The sequence below is a fragment of the Piliocolobus tephrosceles genome, chromosome 1, assembly GCF_002776525.5.
Source record: "Piliocolobus tephrosceles isolate RC106 chromosome 1, ASM277652v3, whole genome shotgun sequence".
In the NCBI taxonomy this organism is placed as follows: domain Eukaryota; kingdom Metazoa; phylum Chordata; class Mammalia; order Primates; family Cercopithecidae; genus Piliocolobus; species Piliocolobus tephrosceles.
Genome location: NC_045434.1, coordinates 27,754,631 through 27,780,693, shown reverse-complemented (window position 1 = coordinate 27,780,693; position 26,063 = coordinate 27,754,631). Strand labels below are relative to the sequence as shown.

At 37.4% G+C, this 26,063-nt stretch overlaps 1 protein-coding gene across 3 annotated transcripts; it reads right to left on the bottom strand.

Moving 5' to 3' along the window:
- Nucleotides 1–2,764: 2,764 nt before the first annotated feature.
- LOC111539216 (flavin containing dimethylaniline monoxygenase 3) lies at nucleotides 2,765–26,007 on the bottom strand. Of its 3 annotated transcripts, none has more exons than XM_023207021.2 (9): nucleotides 25,917–26,007; nucleotides 24,112–24,249; nucleotides 16,630–16,818; nucleotides 13,190–13,352; nucleotides 12,806–12,948; nucleotides 9,681–9,880; nucleotides 6,205–6,560; nucleotides 4,332–4,404; nucleotides 2,765–3,484 (listed from the first exon to the last, which is right to left on the bottom strand). In XM_023207021.2, the coding sequence occupies exons 2-9, from the start codon at nucleotides 24,241–24,243 to the stop codon at nucleotides 3,142–3,144; spliced, it is 1,599 nt and encodes a 532-aa protein (XP_023062789.1). In that variant the 5' UTR covers nucleotides 24,244–24,249; nucleotides 25,917–26,007; the 3' UTR covers nucleotides 2,765–3,141. The 3 variants fall into 3 exon arrangements, with proteins under 3 accessions (XP_023062789.1, XP_023062791.1, XP_023062790.1); XM_023207022.2 differs by having other exon boundaries at nucleotides 2,771–3,484; nucleotides 25,934–25,993; XM_023207023.2 differs by lacking the exon at nucleotides 16,630–16,818 and having other exon boundaries at nucleotides 25,917–25,987.
- Between the last annotated feature and the right edge of the window lie 56 nt (nucleotides 26,008–26,063).

Sequence of the window (26,063 nt, the reverse complement as noted above, 5' to 3'; positions counted from 1 at the left end):
ATGAGGTCATAGCGTGGTCCCTAATCCAATATGATAGGTTTCTTCATGAGAAGAGGAGATTCAGTCACAGGCATATACAGAAGAAGACTGTGAAGACACAGGGGGAAGAACTTGTCCACAAACGAATGAGGGAGGCCTCAGAAGAAACCAAAATTGTTGACACCCTGATCTTGGATTTCTAGACTCAGGAATTGTGAGAAAATACATTTTTATTGTTAAGCCACCCAGTCTGTGGTACTTTCTTATGGCATCCCTGGCTAACAAATACAGGAGGCAGCTAAAGGAATTGAGGATTATGCCTAGTTTTGTGGCTTGAGAAATGGCGTATTTAGAAGTCTCATTACCAAAATAAGTAAGATTGAGGAAAGAACATGTTTGGGATCCACATGGGAATGTTGTTGGTGGGAAGAATTGAGAGGTAAATGTAGCAGTTTATGTGTGAGATGCCTATGCACATGCAAGAAAAGATATCAAGGAGGCAATGGTATGTGGAAATCTAGAAATTTTATAAATTCTTATGCAGATGATTTAAATAAATAAATTTGAACCCTCTCGTCCATTCTCAATCCCTTCTGGATTTCAACAAAAAGGTCTGGTTATATGGGGCTAGCATCATATATCAATGTCAGTAAGTTAGATTGTCCATTATTTTGTATTGAGTAGAACTATGTGCTGCATGATTTCTGTGTCTCTAAAAGTCAACAGACCTTGGACAGACAATGTCACCCTGAAAAACCACTCTAAATTAGGAGGCGGTTGCGACATTCTAAACAAATTTACTACAGTACATATCAAGAGATATGGCTTTGGGTTCAAACTCTACTCTTTTTACATTAGTGTTCTTGGATCATAATCTCAGAGACTTAGATTTTTCATTCATTTTATGGTGAATCTCATTAGGGGTACTTCACTTGATTTAGGGTATCTTTGGAATTTTCAGGGTCAGTTTTTGTTGTTGCATGATTGAGAAGTTCTAGTTATTAGAAGCTCTGTGAAGTCCTGCAAAATGATTGGACACAAAGTCCTCTTGGATGTGTACTTACAGTTGCACAACTTGAAAAGATTCTATACTTTACAATTGGGCTACAGTGACACACACACACACACACACATACATACACATTTAACACATTTGTGTATTAATTTTACTTCAGGACTGTAGATAAAGTGTTACAAAATTCTAGCTATTAAAAGGGGGCATTGAACCAAATTGTGTTGTGTTGAGAACCACTGACCTATAATATCTTTTTACTGCATTTATTATTTTGAATGGACACATAATTGTACAATTTATGGGGTACATGTGATATTTTGATGCATGTATATCATGAATAGTGATCAAATCAGGGTAACTAGCATATCCATCACCTCAACCATTTGTCATTTCTTTGTACATGGATAAAGAAAATGTGCTGTATGCATTTGTCCATTGATGAACACTTAGGTTGATTCCATAACTTGGCCATTGTGAATAGTACTGCAATAACCATGGGAGTGCAGATGTCTCTTCATATTGCTTTCCTTTCAATATGATATATAGCGATATATATATACTCATATACACACACACACACGGGGGATATAGAAATGGAAGAAAGGAAGAAGATTACGTTTTTTATCTAATGCTTTCTTCTTTTCTATTGTTACTTTCTTTATATTTTTATCTTTGAAGCTCAGATTTATCATAAATGTTATATACAATTTTAAATATTTTCCTTTTCCTAATTGTTTATGGTAGCAAAGTAACATTCTGCTTTTAAGGTCTTCTTACCAGATGTCAAATATTCCCAAATATTCCCAAATGAAGCAAAACTTTTCTTGAAAACTTGTGCCCTAAATGGAATGAAGTAACTAAAAATTAAACACAGCCCATAAATGTTTTTTACTTCATGTTATAAATGTCAGTACAAAAAATGGAAGATTAAGTTGCCAATTTTTAATATCCTTTATTTGTATGATGCAGTGGTTTGAATGTTTTTTCTCTCTAGATCTCATGTTGAAAACTAATCCCCATTGTAGCAGTGTTGAAAGGAGAGGCCTTTAAGAGGTGGTTGGGTTATGAGGACTCTGCCTAAATAAATGGAAGCATCATTTATGGATTAATGAATTAATGGATTATCACAGGAATGGGACTGGCAGACCTTTAAGAGGAATATATATACACACACATATATATTTGCTCCATTGATCTAAGTTGGAAGTGAAGGTTTAGTAAGAAATACGTAATATAATAACTGGTGGAGCCCTCTGACGACTGATGATTCTGACAGATGGTTTTATCCGCCTATGATGTCAAAATTTAAAAATTATAATTATGAAAATTTTAATTATAAAATGTAATACATTATAAAATATAATTTTAGATTTATTCTGGTACCTCAGAAGTTTAATCTATTGGGGTAGACTATATAAGACTATAAGTCTGTATAAGCATTAGATTTTGATCACAGTTTTGGCTAAATATTTAATTTTTTAAAAGATTTAGCTAAAAAGGTGTATTTGGTACTAAACTCATTGTTATTGTTGTTATTTTTTTGCTGCTAGAAGTTGAAAAGTTTGTTTCCTTATTGAGAATATAAATAAAACAAATTACTTTGTTAACTTTCAGTATAGACCCGGTCCTTATGCTGTGTTTCTTGGGCAGGGGAGAGGAGGTCTTACCTGGATTATGTTGCACAAAACAAACGAACGAAAAATAATATAATAGCCAAACTCCCCCCTTGACCCTGCAAATAGCTTATAGAAGTAGCCTGAGAATGTCATATTATAATTATTCTGCTTAATTTGCTCTTTGTTTAGATTTAAAATACATCTTTCAAACAGTGTTTAAAGGGAAAAAGGAATCATGTCAAAATGTTTCAGGAAATGATTTAAATTAGATATAAAGAACATAGTTCTGATTTGGAAGTGTTAGTGGAACCCAAACAGAAATGATTAGTGCTCTCTAAAGATTATGATATGATTCTTAAAGTAGTTATTTCAAAGCCTAGAAATAACACTGTGCTACTGACTAATGTCTACAGAGTACTGCAAAAGATGCTGAATAGAAAAGTAGATGGTGTGAAAATTTTAATTTGTAAATAGCAAAGCCATTGTCTGGGTATTGTCAGTAACTTTCAGAAATCCTAGATAAAATGATGATTAGGTCAACACAAGGAAAACAGCAATTAACAGAATAGGAACTGCAAAGAGCTTCAGCCAATGGAAAAAGAAGCGAGGCTTCTGAAGACTCCCGACAACTCGTGTCTGCAAGGGTTTCAACGACCGGTCCCACTGGGTCAGGATGGCATTTCTGGCTCCTGGCCACTTCCCTGGGCCCACCAGCCTAAACTGGTAGGGACTACAAGGGCCAAAATAAACTTCCATAGCCAATTTGGGATCTGTGAGAAACAGCCATGGGATGTTGGGCTTTACCCCAATGAAGGAGGAGAGTTCATCCATATAAACAATGTAATCTGTCTCTAAGGTCTCGCTTTTGCCATACCTAGAGATGGGAGAGAAAACACCATGTGGATACCCAAACTCTGTGTAGAAACAGAACAGACAAAATGGCTCACAACTTTTTATCAGTGAGAATTAACATCAGTCTCTCTCTCTCTTTAAAAAAACTTCCCACACTACCCTGACATAAAACATCAATTTCTTGTGTAAGGAGAATATCATTTATTTATCCTGTACTTTGTAGTTTTTTAAAGAACTTTCATATTGGTCTCATTTGGAAATACCCCAACACTGCAATGTAGCTGAGAAAGACATTTTTTATCCTTATTTACAAATGGATAGATTGTCTCTTGCTCAAGTGATGCTTCTATAACAGTTCATGGCCACTGAGCTAATTACTGACAACTGGAAATGAAGGCCAGTTCTCCAGATTCATTCTCACTTTTCTAAGTCATTTTCATTAGAGGTATACCTTTGAAATATCCTCTACATCTTAGAGGATTTATGGGCTAGAGAATGGAAGTCCACATCCATGTATTCCCAAACTCTTCTGATTTCAAATCCTTTCTGGGTCTTCTTTCTATGATATATTACAGGAGGCATGGAGGGCTAAAACTGACTATGTAATGTAGATTCTCAATCCTATTATTCACTCTGTGCCTTGCACTAAAAAGAACTTAATACAATGTCAGAAGCAATGTAGATCTTCAATTAATATTTGTTGAATGGATAAATATAGCTTGTAGCTGTGATTCCAATGACGTCATTCTGGATCATTTAAGATTAAAACAGTTCCTTTTATGCTTTTCACAAATTCTCCTTTTATGCTTTTCACAAATTCTCACTTTTCTATGGAAATTCTACACTCCTATTACAATAGGTACTCTTACCATTTGCGCTTTCTCTCCATTTTCTCATTAATATCATTCATCATGTCTTCCATAGAAGGCAAAGTACAAGTTCCTGAAAAAGAAGGAAAGACATGATGGTAGTTAAATGAGTCTGGCATAGGACCAGCCTACAGTTTTCCCTTTTTAATAATAGTTATGAATCCCATTAATTGATCATTTTCAGACAGACATCAAATTTAGTTCTAGTCTTCCCAGAACTCATGTTTGTCATAATAATTAAAAAGCATTACCTAAATAGCTTTGCTCTTAAACTGGTTACAAGATGTTTAAACTCAATTTCATAGATAAATTTTAATCTCCCAGTCATATTTTAAGAATGTTATATTTTAAATTATAGCCAGAGATGAATTGCCATCACTTTTCCAAGATTTATGAAGAGAAAACTTCATAGACATTAATCCTGCTTTGCCAGAAAATGGAATTTCCAGAAGATAGAGAATTTGGTGAAGGGCTAAGTTTTTCTATGGAAAGCCAATAGTTCTTGAATGTGACTGAGGATATAGACTGTCCACAAGTCAGCAAGGACATAAGGGAGACCCAGGAGACTAGCTCTGACTTGGGGCTGCCCCAGGATCCAGGTTTACATAGGTTTGCAGAGTTCTCTGAAACCCAGACCAAAACAGGCTTTTGTGTCCAGAAATTCTTCATATTTAGGATGATTTCTTTGGTAGTCTTGGAATTAACTTGAAAGAGAATAAAACTCTCAGCCCAGATATGATTGCTCAAGACCTATAATGGTTTGCTTAATTTCCCATTTCTACACTTCTTACAGGGAGGGTCACTTGAACAGCTTTTGTAGATGTGGCCTGGTTCCAGGCCTTGGAACTTGTCATGCTTTGCAGGGGAAGAGATTGAAAAGAAAGAGACTATTTTTTAGCCCACCAACTATTGCCATTGGGTTGTTGTAACTAGCCCCTCTTGTCTTGGTACTTTGGTTTTCCAAACCTAGGTTGTTTGCCTTGTCTCTCATTTCCCTTAAGACAGCCTGTGCCTTGTACATCAATTTTCCCCATAAATTGCCTTGTTTCCTTTCTTCAGAGCCCAAGTTACAACTCTTGTCCTCAGACAGAGTAAGGGTCCATTAAAGGTTCCTTTAATGCCAGCCCCTGTGGGTCTGAACTCTAAGTGGAACCCTGAGTGAAATTTCATGCCTTTACCTTCCTGGCTACCTGGTCATATGATCTGCATCTTCCCACAGCCATATTCTAACCTGCTGCTGGGGGATGCTGCCTGCCTTTCTTGCCTGACCCCAATCAAGTTTGTTGTTTCCTTTGTAAAATATAAGGACTTAGCATTCTTATGTATTACAGACTGATCATCTACCACACTTAGCACTTTCTGCCTCTATTGATCCACTCTTTGTCCTTATTTTGTCAGGGAAGAAACAGTAGTAGAAAAGCCATTGCCTTTCAGCAATCATATTTTCCATGACTGTGGACATTCGAAGTTGGTTGGATATTGGCTTGTAAACATATTTTCTTATGAACTTTTCAAGCAATGTAATTCTACTGAGTTTTGCAATCATAATTTTTTAAAGTTGTCATTCACTTAGTCTTAAGTGGATGCAAGCTTTGGTGGTCTCAAATCTAATGAATGATCTTGGGTAATTATCAGCTGTAAGAAGTTATAAGTCACAAAATACCTCCTCTAATAATATCTTGTACTATTGCATATAATAATCCAAACTGGTATACTTTAAATTGCTTATAAAATATAGCACCAAAGAATGTAGAATTGTAAATTTTCAAAACTGAAGGGGACCTTGCAACAAGGATTATTGTTTTCACAAAGATACAAAGTTATTGTCACTGGCATTCATCTTCCCAATCCATGAGCCTTTTTATTGACTTACCCTTTATTACTTGTGCTGCCCAGCGGGACTGGAGGTCAACTGTGGGAATGGCAGCCCCAAGGGACTGGACAAAGCCAATCACTGCTATGGTTGACTTCTCAAGTAGAGGAGGAAAGACTCCTTTAAATAAAATGATCTCATTGTTTCTGTTTTTGATGATAGACTCATCAAGGAACGTGTAGGCATAACTATAGCCTGTTGCAAAGATTACACAGTCAATGCCCTCAAATGTGGTCCCATCCTCAAAAATGGCCGAAGTCTCTGTGAATTTCTTCACATTAGGCTTTACGGACACAATGCCACACAGAATGCAAGTTGGGAGCTCATCATTAAATACAGGCTCTTTCCTCAGGACTCTGTATGGAAAACAGAGATAATTATTAGAAGTGTAATATTTCCCTCTTGTTTTATTGGTCCATATATAAATTGATAAGGAAAAAATGGCCCAGTAGTTTTTTTCTGAGCCATAGATTATCTCCAATATGGCTGAAGAACAAAATTGATGGGAGGCAACATTGAGAAGTAAGAGAAGTTGCTGTTTGCTGGCTCCATCTCTATTTTCTGTGATCCTTCTCTTCCATGGACCTCTTTCCAAATCCTGGAATAAAGACTTATGCCCAGTTCCCTGTTAAAGCCTGTTTCAGGAAAAACTCTGAAGTGAGGGTACTTCAGTGTTTACATTTTTAAATTTGCTACTTATTCAGTGGGAACCTTGATAAGATTATGTTTTTTAAATTCTTGGTGTCTCACATTTCTCATCTGGAATGTCAGTAATGTTTGTACTACCTCAGAAGTTCCCTAAATTATATAAAGAGTTTTGCACAGTCTCTAGCACGCACATAGAGCTTGAACATGTTAACTGCTGTTCTTAATTCTGTATACTCTAAGGTGGTCATCATAATGTGGAGAAGATCAAATAGGAGGAGGAAAGTCAAAGGTGTGAAAGCTGCAGCTGGGCTCTTGAGGGATGAAGTATGAGCCCTGTGCAGACAGAGGCACCAGTCAGGTGAAGGAGGGAGCACCCAGAAATTTAAATAAGGCCAGAGGGAGGGTGCCAGTTTGAGGTTTTGGCGACTGCAAATCTGCAAAGAGAGAGCTTTGGACTACTTTTTATTGAATAATATCTGTAGTGGGAGCAGAGAAATCTGAACTCGGGGATGAATGTGAATACAGTTGAAGGAAAGAGTGCTGTTCTTGTATGGCTGTGGGAGCTGTGAGAGAGTGCTACAGGCAGATTCTACTGGAGAACAAACTGAGTTGGACAACGAGATTGGTTGGAACCTTGGAAGAAGGCTTGACTCACTTGCACTTATTACCTGCCATGTATGTTAAACCTGTGGCCATCAGGTTTTCACCTCCACCACCACCACACTGAAACGGCTCTTGTCAAGGCCGTCAGAATCAGGCTCCCAGATCCAGTGGTCCACTCTCACTTTCCCTTTTACTCAACTTAGCATTTAACACAGTTGATGGTTTTTTCTTTCTTGAAACACTGTATTCATTTTGTTTCCAGGTCATCACTCTTTCTCAGTTCCTTTCCTACTTTCCTGGCTATTCTTTCTCTGTCTCCCACAGATGTCTTCTCTTCTTCTCCTCTTCCTGACTTCTGACAATGGCATACCTCAGGACTCAGCCCTCAGATCTTTAGTCTCCTCCATTTACACGCATTCAAGAGATGTCATTTAGTTTCATTTCTTCAGGAAACATTTTCGCATGACTCCAAAGTTTTAACTTCTGGTTTGAGCCTCAAAGTCAGTGTTTCCCACTGCTGGCCAACATTCTTCTACCTGAATGTCTAATAGGCATTCCAATTTTAATATGTCTTAAACTGAACTTCTGTTCCTCCTGTAGTTTTTCACATTTTAGTAAATGTCAATGTCATCCTTTTTCAAGTGTCTTGAAAGACATTCTTACCCCCTCCTTGCTCTCTCATCCTCTATCCAGTCCACAGAAAATCCTATTTGGGTCTACTTTCAAGCTATCCAGAAGTCTGCCCTATTCTGACCACTCACTGCTAACAATTTTGGCCCAGACCAACATCCCCTCTTATGCAGATTTTTGAGAGTAGCTTTTTAGCTGGTCATTTCATTTCCTTCCTTGCCCTGCCCTTACATTGAATGGTGACCACAGCAGCTGATCAATCTCTGCAATGCTAACTTAGGTCTTGTCATTCATTTGCTCAGATGCCTGCTGTGGTTTCCCATTGCTTTCAGCATAAAAGCCAGAGTCCTTACAATGATCTACAAGGCCCATGCCATCCAACAATGTTTATGTCTCTGGTTTTATCTCCTGGCGCTCTTCCCTCTTCTCTTTTCTCCAGGAAGAGAAGCCCCATTGTTGTTTGTTGATCATGCCAGCTCCGCCTGTGAAGAGACAATGCCCTGGCTGTGTCCTCAGTCTGGAATACCCTTCCCCAGAGACCCTCATGACTCATTCCCTCAACTCCTTCAGAGGTTTTCTTAAAATTCTCCTCCTCTCTGAGACATATTCTGACGACTCTATTGGAAATTGTCCTGACAGCACTTGCCATTACGTTTATCTGCTTTGTTTTCTTCCCCAAAGCACACATCGCCATATGATCTTATGCTATTGTTTGTTGTCTGTTTCCCACTACTTAGAATGTAGGTTCCATGAGGACAGGGATTTTTGCCTGTTTTGTTCACTGCTATATCCTCAGGGCTAAACACAGGACCTGACATATAATAAACGTGTAATAAATGTTTGTCAAATTAATGAATTCACTTTGTTGTAAACAGCTCATAACTTGGGTTTTTCAACTCGTGTCAAAGTTATTTCTTATTATCTTGCTGGCTTGGAGGATCTTACAGGAGAAGATGGGAAGGAGACTGAAGATGCAAGCATTGGCATGTATGTGTTTAGTGAGAGGGGTCCATTAAGGAGTGGGTAATGAAATGGAAAGGGAAAGGTAGGACAGGAAAAGTTCTCTTGCTGTGCTTAACTTTGCCATTAAATAACAGGCAGTAGAGCAAGTGGCCAAGAGTGAGGGCTCTGGAATCAGCAGATCTGGGTTTGTTTTGAATGCTGCTTCTACTTTCTAGCTGTGGGACCTTAGTAAAGTTATTAACTACACTGAAACTCAGTTATCTCATCTCTAAAATGGAGATACTAATAGAGCTCTCTTCATAATTGTTGTAAGGATAAAACCAAATAATATATGCCAGAGCCTTAGCAGAGTCTTGCTAAATCTCTGACATGTATAAAATGCTTAAAAGAGGTTAACTTTGATTATCATTACTCCCGGGACTAATTCTTGAGGCATTATATAATTTTCCAGCTGTGTAAATATAGCAAGGATTGTAAAATAGGAAATCACTCTTAATTTTTGCAGTTCTTTATCTTCTGATAGATGAGATGTGATTGCTAATATTTTTATTTGTTTTGGAGTTACAGGACCTTAAGGGTTGTTGACACTGAACTAAAGGCCAGCAGGCATATCACGTTTAACTCTGCATTACCCATTTAAAGGCATCAAGCCATAGTTTTCATGCTTGAATCTTGCATTCATCTGCTTCATGTACAACCAGTCAGAGATGGCTGTCGGTAAATTGTTCTTGAGGAAGGTTCCAAATCGAGTGATAAGCACCATGTCCCAGGGATAACCATTGTCCCAGACGCGGCTTATCACCCAGGAGCCACTTCTGGAGCTGATCACGACCTTAAAAAACACCAATTCAACCATGAAATTAGTGACCATTTGTAGTGGATATTCTGATGAGCTCCCCAGAGCCTTCTTGAGGCATGGATCTATTACCCCAGCTGCAGAAAGTGGTGTCAGAAGGCATCTCTCATCTGTCAGTCCTCTTTGACAGTTGTTTTGGCTGAAGAGAGGGGCCTCACCCAATATCTTCTATTCTTTCTGAGTTTCCTCCATCTAGTGACTGGTCAGTGCAGGCATATAAAGGCCCAGTCCCTCACCTCAAATTGGGGCAATGCCCAAGGACCATCCCAGCTTCAAAGTAAACAGAAGCTTTCTTCCCTTCCTGCAGAAGTATTGATCCTGAGACTGCTCCCAAATAAACTTCTGAACTTGACATCTGCATCTTAGGGTCAGCCACCCTGTCATAGTGCTGCAGGCAAATTTTCATATTTTAATCAATCTCTGCTACAGGTGACTAATAACTTAATTCTAGTCACGTTTTCCCTAGTGCTTATCTAACTATTGCTGTCTACAAATAAGCAATTATGATCTCAAAATAGGCGTTTTAAAACAAAATGCCTGCTACTATCTGGAAATAAGGTGAGAAATTTGGAATCAGAAAACCACACACTCAAACACTGACTCTCCTACTTATCAATGATGTGATTTGAAAAAATTCCTTTAACTTCTCTAATCTTGTTCCCTCATTCCTGAGATGGAGAGAATCAAATTTGCCTCATCAAATTTGTGTAAAAGGGTTAATTCGATGTGATAAACTATGTCACATGGCTAACGTTACCTGGCAGATAGTATGTGCTCAGTAAATGTCAGTTTCCTCTCCTTCCCCTTCTGTTATGCTAATCCCTAATAGTGTAGTTTTCAGGCTTTGTCTTTTTTAAAACCAATTTTTATATACCGTATCACTTCAAGGCATTTGTTATAGGAGGAACTAGACAAATAAGAAGAGACTAAAGGAGTCTGAGCGTGGTGGCTCACGCCTATAATCCCAGCACTTTGGGAGGCCGAGGCGGGCAGATCATCTGAGGTCAGGAGTTCGAGACCAGCCTGGCCAACATAGTGAAACCCCATCTGTACTAAAAATACAAAAATTAGGTGGGTGTGGGGTGTGGTGGCAGGTGCCTGTAATCCCAGCTACTCGGGCTGAGACGGGAGGATTGCTTGAACCTGGGAGATGGAGGCTACAGTGAGCCAAGATTGTGCCACTGCACTCCAGCCTAGGCAACAGAGTGAGACTCTGCCTGAAAAAAAAAAAAAAAAAAAAAAAGAGACTAAAGGTTCAATTAATTAAATAGCCTCTGAAATTGGTCTTCCCTCTAATTTATCACATATGCAAATAATCACATATTCAAATACAAATCTCTTAAAACTGTGAGTTCATCATAAATTTCCTGAACCCAAGAAGCTGAAATAATGATTTACCTTTATTTATGCAGAAATCTAATTATTTTATCCTGTCATTCAAGTTCTTAAAACATGTGATATAACCTGATTCCAATCTTTCTTTCCTGTAACTCAATCCTGTATCTACTGTTCCTTGGATTCAGAAGCTTTGGCTTTCAGTTCTGTAACCCTTCAGTGGCTCAAACATTAATTTTCTTGATGACTTTCAAGAAGACAATTGACATTTCTGGTCCTCATTTATCCTCTCTGTAATAAAACTACCTTCTTCCCAAAAGCAAAGGAGCTCATTTACAGGAAGGTATTTGAGTACCATAATGCATCATACAAATTGTTAGCATTAAGAACCCCCATTCACCCGGGGGCGGTGGCTCACGCCTGTCATCCCAGCACTTTGGGAGGCCAAGGTGGGCGGATCACAAGGTCAGGAGATGGAGACCATCCTGGCTAACATGGTGAAACCCCGTCTCTACTAAAAATACAAAAAATTAGCCAGGCGTGGTGGTGGGCGCCTGTAGTCCCAGCTACTCCGGAGGCTGAGGCAGGAGAATGGCGTGAACCGGGGAGGTGGAGATTGTAGCGAGCCGAGATCGCGCCACTGCACTCCAGCCTGGGCGACAGAGCGAGATTCCTTCTCAAAAAAGAAAGAAAAAAGAAAAAAAAAAAGGAAAAAACAACAAAAAACCCAAAAAACAACCTCCATTACAGCAAGATGAAACTATAACCTACAATAGTCAAATATACAGCCCTCATTTTCTTATCTTCATGCCTCTGCTCAAGGCATTTCCAATTCTAAGAACAGCCTCTGTCGCCTCTTCAGTCACATGATTTATATTTATTGTTCAAGGACTGACTGAGTTCTACCTCCTTTGTGAAGCATCCAGTTTTGGAATCATAGCATTTAGTGCCTGAATCACTTGTTTATCCTTTATTCCAGTGACAGCTCTTATTCCAGAGCAGGGATCATGCCTGTTATGTTCACCACTCTCTTCAGCACCCAAGCCAGTGCCTGGCACATAGTAGGCTCTCAATAAGTAGTCATGGAATAAATGTATGCATGCATGCATAAATGAATGAATAAATGAGCCACTCTATATTGCTTAAATCCTGTTCCAAAGCTTTAACTTTATCTCAAGCCCCAGAAGTAGGTTCTATTTTTATCTGTTTCACCATTGAGAAAACTGCCTCAGAGAGATTGAAAGACTTGCCTGAGTCTCAGAATCATAACCTTAACCCTAAATCTGTGCTAGTTTTAGAGAAATTGATCAGAGACATTAGGCACCAAATGTCCTGAAGAAGGAGATTGTTGAATGACAGTATTACTCCTTGCTGATGTTCTGCCTTTGTCTATGAAGTGATTTAAAACCTCAGCTGTTACTTGGGGAAGCTCAGCTATGTGAAATACCACTTAGTCTTTACATCAGATACCCTTCCTTCCTCCCCCACATTTCCTATCACACCTTTCCAACGATAATAACTCTTTTGTCAGTAAAGAGAGTCGCCTGAGTGCCCGGGTAGTAGTACCTGTTCTGCTGTGTGGCTGAGTTCTGTGGCAATGTCACAGCCCGAATTCCCCAGGCCAATCACCAGGACACGCTTTCCGTTGAATACACCTGGTTCTTTGTAGTCCCTGCTGTGGAAGCATTTGCCTTTAAAGTGGTTTAGTCCTGAGTGAAAAGTGAGATATAGATGACAATTTGAGTCATATATTTAAACAAAGACTTTAACAGAAGCAACCTTGTGAATAGATGCAGTCACAATAATGTGCTATTTTAACACACCAAGCGTATTAGATATAACAGAAGTATATTTTAATTTAACCTGCTTGTACCTTTAGAAAAAAGAAGACATGATCGAGATATTCATTTTTGTCAGTTATGTGGCTAGCAGCTTAAATTGTGGCCTTACCTGGAAAGGACTCTTTTGGTAGGTTGGGATAGACATGATGTCCAGAACAAATCATCACAGCATCAAAGACAGCCGATTCTCTTTTACCATCCCTTTCAGTGGTAACATCCCATTGGCCAGTAGTTGCAAAATCAGGACGTTTATTTACACTGGATACAAATGTCTAAGAGAAATACAGAAAGAAACCCCCCTTTTCTATGCTAGCAAATGGATTAGGCAGAAATAGTATGAAAAAAGAGAAAGTGGGTTAGCAAAAATATTTAACTAATTATTAAGATACATATTACAAATTTAAAATTCCCTCAGAATACATCAAAACACTAAATGGTATCTGTCTATCTATTTGTCCCTGCATGATTTCTTGTGCATAACCAGTATTTTCTGGAGTACAAGAGTGACACCCCTTGGAGATACGGCAGTGACTTCAATTACAATTTACAAGAGGTATACGTCACGTATACTAGAAAATCTGATGGCCAATAATGTTCTGGATCACATTCCCATATGTTCTGGTTCAGTACATCAAAGATAGCTCAAAGATAGACGTACTGAACCAGGACATATGAAAATATGATCCAAAAAATTATTAAATTTGTTAAGTTAAAATTAAAACTATTAAATTCAAATTTCTAACACGTTCCTAGGTGATGCTGATGTCACTTGGACTATACACTGAGTAGCTTTGACTAGATTATCAATAAATATTTGTTCACAGTTAAATGGCTGCCTGTTGGTGTGCTCCCTGTTTTAAAAAAATCTTTCAATTCTTCTGATTATATTGGAAAAAGAATCTTTATTTGGTATTAATTGTTCTTAAAAAGTTTATTATATACTATTTCATACATATAGAAGAATACACACATAAACACATATATGACATTTTTGTTAGTTATGAAATATAATGAGAACTTATGGACCCATAAGACCTAATACATCATTTGTTTAGAATAACTCTGGGATTATTTAGTTAATTAGTTACGCTATTGCATATGTCAACTTTTTTTTTGTATGGGTTTCTGTTTGCTGCTGGTTTACAGAAATGTAATCTATTTTTATATATTGATCTTATATACCACCATCTTGCCTAACTTTTTTGTATTGCTATTAATTCTAGTAATTTATCTATTCTTTGAGAATACATAGACAATCACATTATCTTCAATAACTGTGTTTTACTTTCTTTTGAGTTGTCATTCCATTTATTTTTCTTTACTTACTGCACTGTTTCTTAAATTTCTTAAGACTATTGAAAAGAAGTAATTACTATTGAAAATAGTGATTAGGAATTCTTATCTTGTTCTGAAACTTGACAGTGAATGCTTCTAACTTTTCATTCTTTAGCACAGCACTGATCAGTACCAATATAGTATGAGCAACATATGCAATTTAAAAATTTCTAAGACCGGGCACGGTGGCTCTTGCCTATAATCCCAGCACTTTGGCAGGCCAAGGCGGGTAGATCACCTGAGATGGGGAGTTAGAGAACAGCCTGACCAACATGGAGAAACCCCATCTCTACTAAAAATACAAAATTAGTCGGGCATGATGGTGCATGCCTGTATTCTCAGCTACTTGGGAGGTTGAGGCAGGAGAATCATTTGAACCTGGGAGGCAGAGGTTGCGGTGAGCCGAGATCACACCATTGCACTCCAGCCTGGGCAGCAAGAACAAAACTCCGTCTCAAAAAAAAAAAAAAAAAATTCTAATAGTCACATTAAAAAGTGAAAAAAATGTATAATTTAAATCTGTTATGTTAGCATTTCAAAATGTAATTAAAATTTATTAATAAGGTATTTTACTTTCCTTTTTAATAATAAGACTTGAAAAGTTAGTGTATATTTTATACTTATTCCACATCTCAGTTTTGTGACTAGTGGCTACTATGCTGAACAGTGCAGATTTAAGATAAGATAAAGATTAAGATAATATTTGTGTATGTTTTGCTGGTTCAAGACAATTCTGCTCTAAGTTTGGCAAGAGTTTTCTTTTGATTTTCTTTTTCTTTCTTTCAAGCACAAATAGCTGTTAAATTGATGTTTGAAGGATTTTTGCATTGATTTTCATAAAGGAGATTGACCTGTAATTTTCCTATTTCATATGATCTGGTCCACCTTTGATGTAAAGGTAATAATGTCATAAAATAACTTTGGAAATCATATCTCATTTTCAAATCTCTGAAAGTTTATAAAACTTTGAAGTAATTTGTTCACTGCAAATTTGGAAGTACTCATCCATGGAACTGCTTATTTTCTTTATGGGAAGATTTTTAATTTCTAGGTCAAAAGAACTATAAATCACCAAATGACAATTCAGGCTTTCTACTTATCATTGAGTGAGTTTTGAAAAGATTTTGTTAAAAAATTGAGAAAATTTAACTAACTTAAAATATTACTTGGCAAACACTTTTATTCTTGTTATATTTTTTATTTCGTCTGTATTCATTTTGTCTACCCTTTCCTTCTCAATATTATTTATTTGTGCCTTTGATTTTTTTTTCCTTAAACTGCCAACTATTTATCTATTTTTTATTTATTTTTTGAGACAGGGTCTCACTCTGTCACCCAGGCTGGAATGCAGTGGCGTGATCTCAGCTCACTGCAACCTCCACCTCCTAAGCTCAAGCAATCCTCCCACCTCAGCCTCCTGAGTAGCTGGGACCACAGACATGCACCACCACATCTAGCTAATTTTTGGATTTTTTGTAGAGATGAGGTTTCTCCATGTCATCCAGGCTAGTTTCAAACTCCTGGACTCAAGCGATCTGCCTGCCTTGTCCTCCCAAAGTGCTGAGACTATAAGCATGGGCCATTGCACTTGGCCACTGTTCTTTATTTTATTAGTCTTTTCAAATAATTAACTTTCAATTTTGTACATATGCTTCATTTTATATTTCATAAATTTCTTCTTATATCCCCTTCATTCTATGTTCTTTGAGTTTATTCTGCCTTTCTTTCACTAATTTCTTAAACTTTCTTACCTTATTTTTAAACTTTTTTATTTTCTAATATAAACATTTACATTTCTAATTTTCATGAAAATATAGCTTCCTGTTTCCCACAAGTATTGATACATAGACTAAATTAACATTCAGTTATAGATATTTTCAAATTCCCATTGAAATTTCTTCTTTGACCTATATGTTGTTTAGAAAAAAAGAGTTTTTAATTTCCAAATTCACAGGTATTTTACATTTATTTCTTTGGTATTGATTTCTAAATTAGTAGTGATTTGGCCTAAGAACTATAGGTGGTCAAATTTTGTGAATTTTCCATGTATCCTTGAGAAGAAGATAATTCTCTAAACCTAGAATTAGAGAGGCCACACTGTTAAAAAGGTTGACAAATTAGTAAGGGATACTGAAAGGAACAAGTGAGAATCCAGTAGCAGACATAGACTTCTTCAGCATTATGACAAGAGCCAAATTGTTGATAACATCTTACCTTAAATTGTATGTACTTCAGGAGGTTCTTTTCTTTGGCGAATGCAGTGAGATATTCCTGGATCTTGCTGTTGTGCATAAAGTTGGGGAAGTCATCAGGATATGGGAAGTCTGGGAAACACATCATCTCTTTGGAAGAGTTGGTAAAGACTGACTTGTAAATGCTAGCCCTGCCCTCCTCTGCATGGTCCTGTGAATGTATAGTTTCAAATGGAAGAGAATTGGTAAATGAGTATACTGATCATGGTCAGGGCTAGTTCCAAGTAATTACAGTCATCCCTTGGTATCTATGGAGGGTTCCAGGACCTCTGTGGTTATCAAAATCTGCGATTGCTCAAGTCTCTTATATAAAATGATATAGTATTTTCATATAACCTATATACATAAACTTTGAATCATCTCTAGGTCACTTATAATACCTAATGCAATGTAAATGCTAAATGAATAGTTGTAGTGTAATTTTATTTTTATTTTTATTTTTTATTAGTTTTTTTGGATTTTTTTAATCAATGGTTGGTTGAATCTGTGGATACAGAACTTGCAAAAACAGATGGCCAACTGTATACTTATTTGAGTCATCCTTTATTCACAGTAAATTCAGTAAGACACACATAAATTAACTTCACTTCAACAATTGATGCTAATCATGGAAACTTATTAAATGAACTTAGGATATGGAAGAATACCTTTCTTAATATCCTTTAAGAAAATAAATCTTAATCTTTTCTAAGGGAACCAAATTTTAAAGTTCATTATGTCCTTTAGGCCTATGTAACTAGAATCCTTACATTCCCTTGAACCATTTAATATGGTGACGAAAATTTTTCAAAATTCAACTTTGTGTAATTTTGGTGTGTCAACTCATGAGCACGAGCATCTGATGGTCAATTTATAAAAGCAAACAGTAACAGGAGGTTGCAACTATTGATCAGATTTGTAAATCTTAAGATTTAATATTTAAAAAATTAACCTTAGAATTTCTATAATGTATAAAATAAGGTTAACTATTTTGAATCTTACACAGAATTTATGGGTATCACATGCCTTTTGAGTACTTATGTAAGTAACAAAGTTTTAGCTTTCAATGATGTAAAAATATCTGAATTTGCTTTAACTCTAAGGAACTATAGAACCATGCTAATAAAGCCTCAGAGGAAATGTTAAGTGATGATGAATAAAGAAAAAGGACATTGAAGGAAGAATGATCAGCAATGAGAAGGTTAGGACATTGTGTTGTGGTTCTTTAGCCACACACTGAAACAAACTGGGAGCTTTAAAAAAAACACTGAGCATTAGGTCCCACTCTCAGAGAATTCAATTTAATTGACAAGAAGTTTTAAAAGCTCTTCAGGTAATCCTAAGGTGCAGCCAAGTTTGCAGTCACAATGTAGAGTTCAACAAATAGAAGCTCATGACCAACAAGGGACAGTTACTGTGGAAGAGCTTACCATAGGACACATCTGCTACAGCTGTGAGCTCTGCAAAGCAAGCTGTTGAGTGAATAAAAGGCATTAAGTTTAAAAAAAGGTACTGGTAGGAGCATGATTTGAAAGAGGTGGAGCCTTAGTTTAGCTCTGTTGAAGCACCAAGGTATTCACATCTCAAGTTTCATGATGAAAGATCAGATTGTAGATCACTATGTGTAGTTGCTAGTTCATAGTGGAAAGTACTGAGCACTAGAAATTTCTAATTAGAGCTTATCTAACTCAAAATTGTCAGGGCCCCCAGAACATGAAATTTTAGTATAATATTGGAATATTACAATCACATCAAAAGCCAATGTGGCTGCAGTTTCATTATTGACAAGTAATTAATTGGCAGATTAGTTGCCATGTTCACTTCAGAAAGCAGTGTGTTCTACAAATAGGGCATGAGTTTTCTGCTGCTCACATGGTTTGTTGACCCTTCTATAGGCAAGTGGGATGGGGAAGTGAAAGAATTTGTAGCTTTCTGTGAGTTGGGTAAGTTTAAAGAGATGATAATCAGCATAAAGAGAGAAGAAACATTAAAGGAAAACATTGATATACAGTCTAGAAAAAAATCACAAGTTAAAAAAGGGTGGTATGCCCAGATGAAAGCCTCTATTCCTAAAACTTCATGCAAAATTTCATATAATTTACTGATTTATTGTTTGGGGAGTTCCTCAGAAAAGAGGACATTTTACCCAGATCCATGGCTTAATCAGAAATGTGGCCTGTGATTAGGCCACAGATCTGGGTGAAATGTCTTCCTTGTGTGACCAAAGAAGGTGAGAGAAATATATCATCGTGGTTCTAGATCAGGGTTAGAAGTCAGAACTAGAAGGGCATAGGAAAGTGCTATAGTAAACAGCTCCAAAAGTTTCAACTATATGCACCCTTAGTGTTAGTTAAGTTTTAACCAATGTTTGGATCTCTCTGAAATTTAAAAAAAGATAATGTAAAATGATGGTGTTAGAAACCAAAGGTAAAGCAAATACAAAATTAACACAATTTTAAAACAATCTCATAATGTGAATGCTCAGCCTGTTGCTGCACACTTCTAGTGATCTGAGAGACACTGCTGTTTACTCTATCATTCGCAATCCATACGCCCCCTCACAGTAGTAAAATAGGAAACACTGAAAAACCAAAGATATTTGTTTCTTATGGCTGCCGTAATAAATTACTGCAAACTTACTGGCTTAAAATAATAGCAATTGATTCACAGTTCTAGAAGTCAGCAATCGGGAATCACTATAAGTGGGCTGAAAACAAGGTGTGATAATGCCAGGTTAATTTCAAGAGACTCCAGGAGAGAATCCATTCCTTGCCTCTTCTGGCTTCTTATTTTTTTTTTTTCAGTGGCAAGAGCCCACTTATATGCCTTCATTCATGGTCGCTGTGGCCATCTTCAAAGATAGAGCATAGCATCTTCAAATTTCTCTCTTTCTGTTGAGGTCATCACATCACCTTCTCTCTTCTCTTTGTGTTAAATCTCCCTCTGCCTCTCTCTTTTAAGGATGCATTCGTTATAGCATTTGGGGCTCACCCACATAATACAGAAAAATCTCTCCATCTTAAGATTTTTAACTTAATTATATTTGCAGACATCCTTTTCTCTTGTAAGGTAAGTAAGATACCATTTACAGTTCCAGGAATTTGGATGCGATATCTTTGAGGAGGGGCATTGTTCAATTGTTCAGCCTATTACAGGCCATCCTCTGGTTCCCAAGGATTCACATCCATCCCATCTGCAAAATACATTAACCCAATCCCAACATCCTCTAAGTCTCAACCCATAGCAGCATGAAATCAACTTTCAACTCTCATTTATATATTTTCAATTCAAAAATCCCAAATCTTATCATATAAATTATCCAAATCAGGTATAAATGAGACTCTGGGTATGGACCAGGGTGAGGCAAAATTTCTATCTGTGAATCTGTGAAACTAGAAAACAAGTTATCTTCTTCCAAAATACAATGTTGGGACAAGCATGGGTAACACTTATAGACATTCCCATTTAACCAGGGAGGAAAAAGGAGGAAAGAAAAGAATCATGAATCCCAAACAATTTGAAATCCAGCAGGACAAATTCCATTAGGCTTGAAGGCTGTGGCTCAAGCCTCTGCCCTCAGGGCCTGAGGCTCTACCCTCTGGGCTATCCTTTCTTTTTCTTGAAGGGTAGCACACGTTGCAGTTCAGTTTTATCAACGTATGATGCCGGCTTCAAATTTTAAAGTCTTCCTCGAGCAGCAAGAAAGGCAAATTAGCTGTCTTTAGCTGTGTTCCTCTCAATAGCCATATCAGCAGTGTGTTCTATCTTCAGCAACATCTTGCAAAGTAAGTTTGAGTATGAGGCTTTGGTTAAGATCACTGTGTATAAAATATGGCAGGCCAGACACGGCGGCTCATGCCTGTAATTCCAGTGCTTTGGGAGGCTGAGGTGGGTGGATCACCTGAGGTCAGGAGTTTGAGACCATCCTGGCCAACATGGCGAAACCCCATCTCTACTAAAAATACAAAAATTAGTGGGTTGTGGTGGCGCACACATGTAATCCCAACTACTCGGGAGGCTGAGGCAGGAGAATCCCTTGATCCCAGGAGGCGGAGGTTGTAGTGAGCTGAGATTGTGCCATTGCACTCCAGCCTGGGCAACAAGAGAGAAACTCCATTTCAAAAAAAAGACATGGTCAGCTCAATAGACCACTTGGTGAAATGGCAACCAGCAATTTACAAAGGAGTCAAGAATAGGATGGAGAGAAAGGCAAGCTTGAATTGGGATCTTTTCTCCGACATTATCAGCTGTATGACTTTTTTTCTTTTCTTTTTAAGCCTCAAATTCATTTGTAAAACGAAAAAAATATACCTAGCTTATAGGATTATTATAAATATTTAATTAAATAGAAAAAGTCATGTATCATATAGAATGTGCTTGATAAAATAGCCCTAAGTTTGACCACAAAGAAACAAAAATAACAACAACCAAAAAGCCCTAAGAATCACCAGTGTGTTAATCTGTAGCCCTGTCAACATATTCCAATAACGTATAGTAGGCTCCACAACATTGTATAAGATGCTGGGTAGTTTCAAGAGATTTTTGCAGTTTGCAAAATATCTATATTAATAAGAATTATATCTCATGTCTTTATAATATTTAAAGAGCCATTACAGACACTGTTTCCTTAAATACAACTTCTTCATTGAGGTAAATGATATAATACTGATTTTGCATTTGAGGAGGAAATAGTGGTTTAAAAGGGTTATTGATCTTCCTAAATTTGCATGTATACTAATGGGTTTATCAGGAGAAGAAAAATAAGACTTAGGCAATAAGGCTGGAAGACTGTACTGATTGAGTGGAGAACATAGGGAAGCCCCATTCCTGCTGCTGTTTGGCAACACATGAAGTGATTTAATGAGTGCATACATTCATGTCTGCTGTAGAACCCGACAAAGGGGCATTGAAGCACTTCAAAGCAATTCTCAATTATGTAGTTTCACAAGACCGAAGTCAGCACCTGAAACTCTAAAATCCATGGTCCGACTCACTTTGGTAATCACCAAATGAATGGAAAAAGCCAACAACAATAAAAAATTATCTAGGAACCCATTTAACCAGAAGTGAAAGATCTCTATGGGGAAAACCACAAAACATGAATAAAATAAATTGTAGCTAACATAAACAAATGGTAAAACATCTCATGCTCATGGATTGGAAGGGCCAATATCATTAAAATAACCATATGCCCAAAAGACTTAATGCAATTCCTAACAAAATATCAATGTTATTTTTACAGAATTAGAACAATTCTAAAACTTCATATGGAACCAAAAACAAAAAACAAAAAAAAAACCAAATAACCTAAGCAATTCTAAGCAAAAAGAACGAAGCTGGAGGCATCATATTACCTGACTTCAAATTACAGTACAAGACTATAGTAATTCAAATAGCATGGTACTGGTATAAAAATAGACACATAGATCAGTGGGACAGAATAGATAACTAAGAAAGAAAGCCTCATCCCTACAGCCAACTGATGCTCAGCAAAGTTGACAACAGCATTCACTGGGGAAAGGACACCCTATTCAGTAAATTGTGTTTGGAAAATGAATTGCCACATGCAGAACAAAAGTGGACCCCTATCTCTTACCATATACAAAAATTAACTCAATATAGATTAAAGACTTAAATGTAACACCCGAAACTACAAAAATTCTAGAAAAAAAACAGGTAAAACTCTTTCACCTAGGCTATGACTAAGTATTTATGACTAAGGCCTCAAAAGCAAATGTAATGAAAACAAAAAATAGACAATCTAAAAATATTTTTCACATAAAAAGAAATAATTAACAGAGTGAACAGACTACCTTCAGAATGGGAGAAAATATTTGCGAACTATGCATCTAACAAAGGACAAATATCCATAACTTATAAGGAACTCAAGCAACTCAATTTTTAAAGAAGCACAGATAGCACCATTAAAAAGTGGGTAAAGGAGATAAATAAGCATTTTTCAAAAAAAGACATACCAATGGCCAATAAACATATGGGAAAATGCTTAACATCATGAATTACAGAGAAAAATGCAAATTAAAAGTAAAATACTATCTTACACCACAGTAAAATACTATCTTACACTGGTGAGAATGGCTGTTATTACAAAGTCAAAAAGGCCAGGCACGGTGGCTCATGCCTGTAATCCTGGCTCTTTGGGAGTCCGAGGCCAGAGGATCACCTAAGGTCAGGAGTTTGAGACCAGCCTGACCAACATGGTGAAACTCTATCTCTACTAAAAATACAAAAATTAGCTGGGTGTGGTGGCGGGTGCCTGTAATCCCAGCTACTCTGGAGGCTAAGGTAGGAGAACTGTTTGAACCCAGGAGGTGGAGGTTGCAGTGAACTGAGATGGTGCGACTTCACTCCAGCCTGGGAGACAGATTGAGACTCCAACTCAAAAAAAAAAAAAAAAAAAAAGTAAAAAACATGACAGATATTGGTGAATATGTGGAGAAAAAGAAACACTATTGGTCGGAATGTAAACTATAGAAAATAGTATGGAGATTTCTCAAAGAATTAAAAATAGATCTACCATTTGATCCAACAATGCCCCTACTAGATATCTATCCAAAGGAAAAGAAGTCGTTATATAAAAGAGTCCTGCATCCATATGTTTATCACAGCACCATTCACAGTAGCAAAGAAATAGAATCCACCTTGTCCAACAAGGATGATTAAAAAAAGAAAATGTGGTATATTCATACATACATGTATGCATACACACAGTTACATATACATATATATGTATGTATATGTGCACACACCATGGAATATTATCCAGCAATAATACAGAGTGAAATTATGTCTTCTGCAGCAACATGGATGGAACTGGAGGCCATTATCTTAAGTGAAATAACTCAGAAAGTCAAATACCACATGTTCTCTCACTTATGACTGGGAGCTATATAATGTATAGACATTGACATACAGTGTGGGAATAATAGACACTGGAAACTTGAAAGGGTAGGAGAGTGGGAGGGGGTTGAGGTATGAGAAATTACTTAATGGGTACAATGTACATTATTTGGGTGATGGCTACACAAAAAGCCCAGACTTAACTGCTACACATTATAATGTAATAAAACTGCAATTGTACCCCCTAAATCTGGGGGGGGGCGGAAAAAAGTGAAAAGTTGTTGTGTTTTAAACAAGTAAATAACTTAATTATAACTACACAAACCTAACTAATATTTACCACAAATTTTATGTCCAAGTGGCTCTTATTAATGATCTATCAAGGGAGAATTCTGTAAGGGAGAATTTCAAAGCCATTGTCGAATTTACTTCTGACTTGCAAGGAGGTTACTTTTCAACTTGCTCTTGACACTGTACTTAGTGGATTTCAATTCTAACAGATATGACAACTACCATGGTAGCAGGTTTAGAAACCTGTGTGCACAGAGCATGTTCTTATACACTTCCCAACCTATTTCCCTGTCTATTACAACAACATGCTACTCACTGAAAATTTCCACAGGCCCCCAATGTCATTGCTCTTCTCAAAGCAGGTGGGCTCCAGCCCCTCTTCCAGACAGCTCCTGATGGAGGCCAAGCCACTCACGCCAGCTCCAATGATGGCCACTTTCTTCCCCATGGTCACCTGTGCAAAGGCCCAGAGAACATTTCCAGTAACAACATTGCTGAAAATTTATTTACTTATTTATCTATTTGTTTTGATTTTACTCTTTGGCTTAATAAAAACTTACTTTTGAAGAAACACTGGCTGAGTATGGTAGCTCATGCCTGTAATCCCAGCACTTTGGGAGGCTGAGGTGGGAGGATCACTTGAGCCCAGGAGTTTGAGACTAGCCTGGATAACAGAGTGAGACCCTGTCTCTACAAACCAAACCAAACCAAACCAAAACAAAACAAAAAAAAATCAGCTGGATGCGGTGGCACGTGCCTGTACTCCCAGCTACTCAGGAGGCTGAGGCAGGAGAGTTCCGGAGTTCCAGGCTGCAGTGAGCCATGATTGTACCACTGCACTCCAGCCTGGGTGACAGAGTAAGACCTTGTCTCTAGAAAACAAATTCCTTTTAGTGATCTAACTACATTTTCATTTCTCTCTAATTTCTAAAGAGAAAATTTTCTTCTGAAAAAAAAAATATAATAAACACTTTGTTTTTAGTCATCAGCTCTCCAAAAGTAAGAGACTGATGACCCAGCATACATATTTGTCTTTTTTGCTTTTGGACTTTGTAATTTACTGTCTGCCAAAAAGGGTAAGCAGAAGAAATAAAAGATTCACAACTAAAACACATGTAGACATATCCACCTACCCACCCACATACATATGCCTGTATATGGGAATGAAGAAACATATATGTATATGTATACACACACACAATCTGTATCCTCTTTCTACTTTGATACAGATAATGAGGAACAAAGTCTGAAGATGTCTGTATTTCAGTGTGCCAGGTAGTCACCCCTTCTCCCCACCAACAGTGTTCTTCACCTTCTCAATGAAAAAGACAAGTAAATGGTGCATACCTATAGTCCCAGCTACTCTGGGACTATATATTCCTGTTGAGCAGGGATACCGCTTGAGCCCAAGAGTTTGAGGCTGCAGTGAGCTATGGTTGCGGCACTGCACTCTAGCCTAGGTGACAGAGTGAGACCTTCTCTCAGGGAGGAGGAGGCGGGGAAATAAAAGTCATGTTCTTACCTACAAACAGGTTTTTCCCACTATCTTCAACCTCCATTCTCCTCTAAGAAAATTACATTTCCTAACTTTTTTTTTTTTCTGTTCCTGACACTGTCTTTAGGCTCTACCACTACTTCTTTCACTATTTTTTTTTTTTCTTTTTAGACAAAATCACATAGCTATGCAGGGAAATAGACTTGGATGATAAAAATCATGATCCGTGATTTCTAGAAACAAACTGCCTGAATTATATCATTCTCATTCTAGCCATATTTGGTATAAAACTACAGCATGCTCCTTCTTCATTTACCCATCCCACCCTCAACCCTTTGCCATATTACCCTTTTTTTCCTTTTCTTTTCTTTTTTGTTTTTTTTTGAAATGGAGTTTCGCTCTTGTCCGGGTTGGAGTGCAATGGCGCAGTCTCAGCTCACTGCAACCTCTGCTTCCTGGGTTCAAGTGATTCTTCTGCCTCAGCCTCTCAAGCAGCTGGGATTATAGGCATGCACCACTACGCCTGGCTAATTTTTGTATTTTTAGTAGAGATTGGGTTTTACCATATTGGCCGGGCTGGTCTCAAACTCCTGACCTCAGATGATCCACCCGCCTTGGCCTCCTACCTTTTTAATTTTTCTACCTGTTCTTTGTCTTCTCTTCTTCTGTATGTCTATGTCCTGTCCAACTGTCTGGGCAGTTTGAAAGAGAAAATGTTCTAGTGAGCCTAAATGTTAGGAAGATTGTTGGAAAATGGGAGGAGCTGCTCTTAA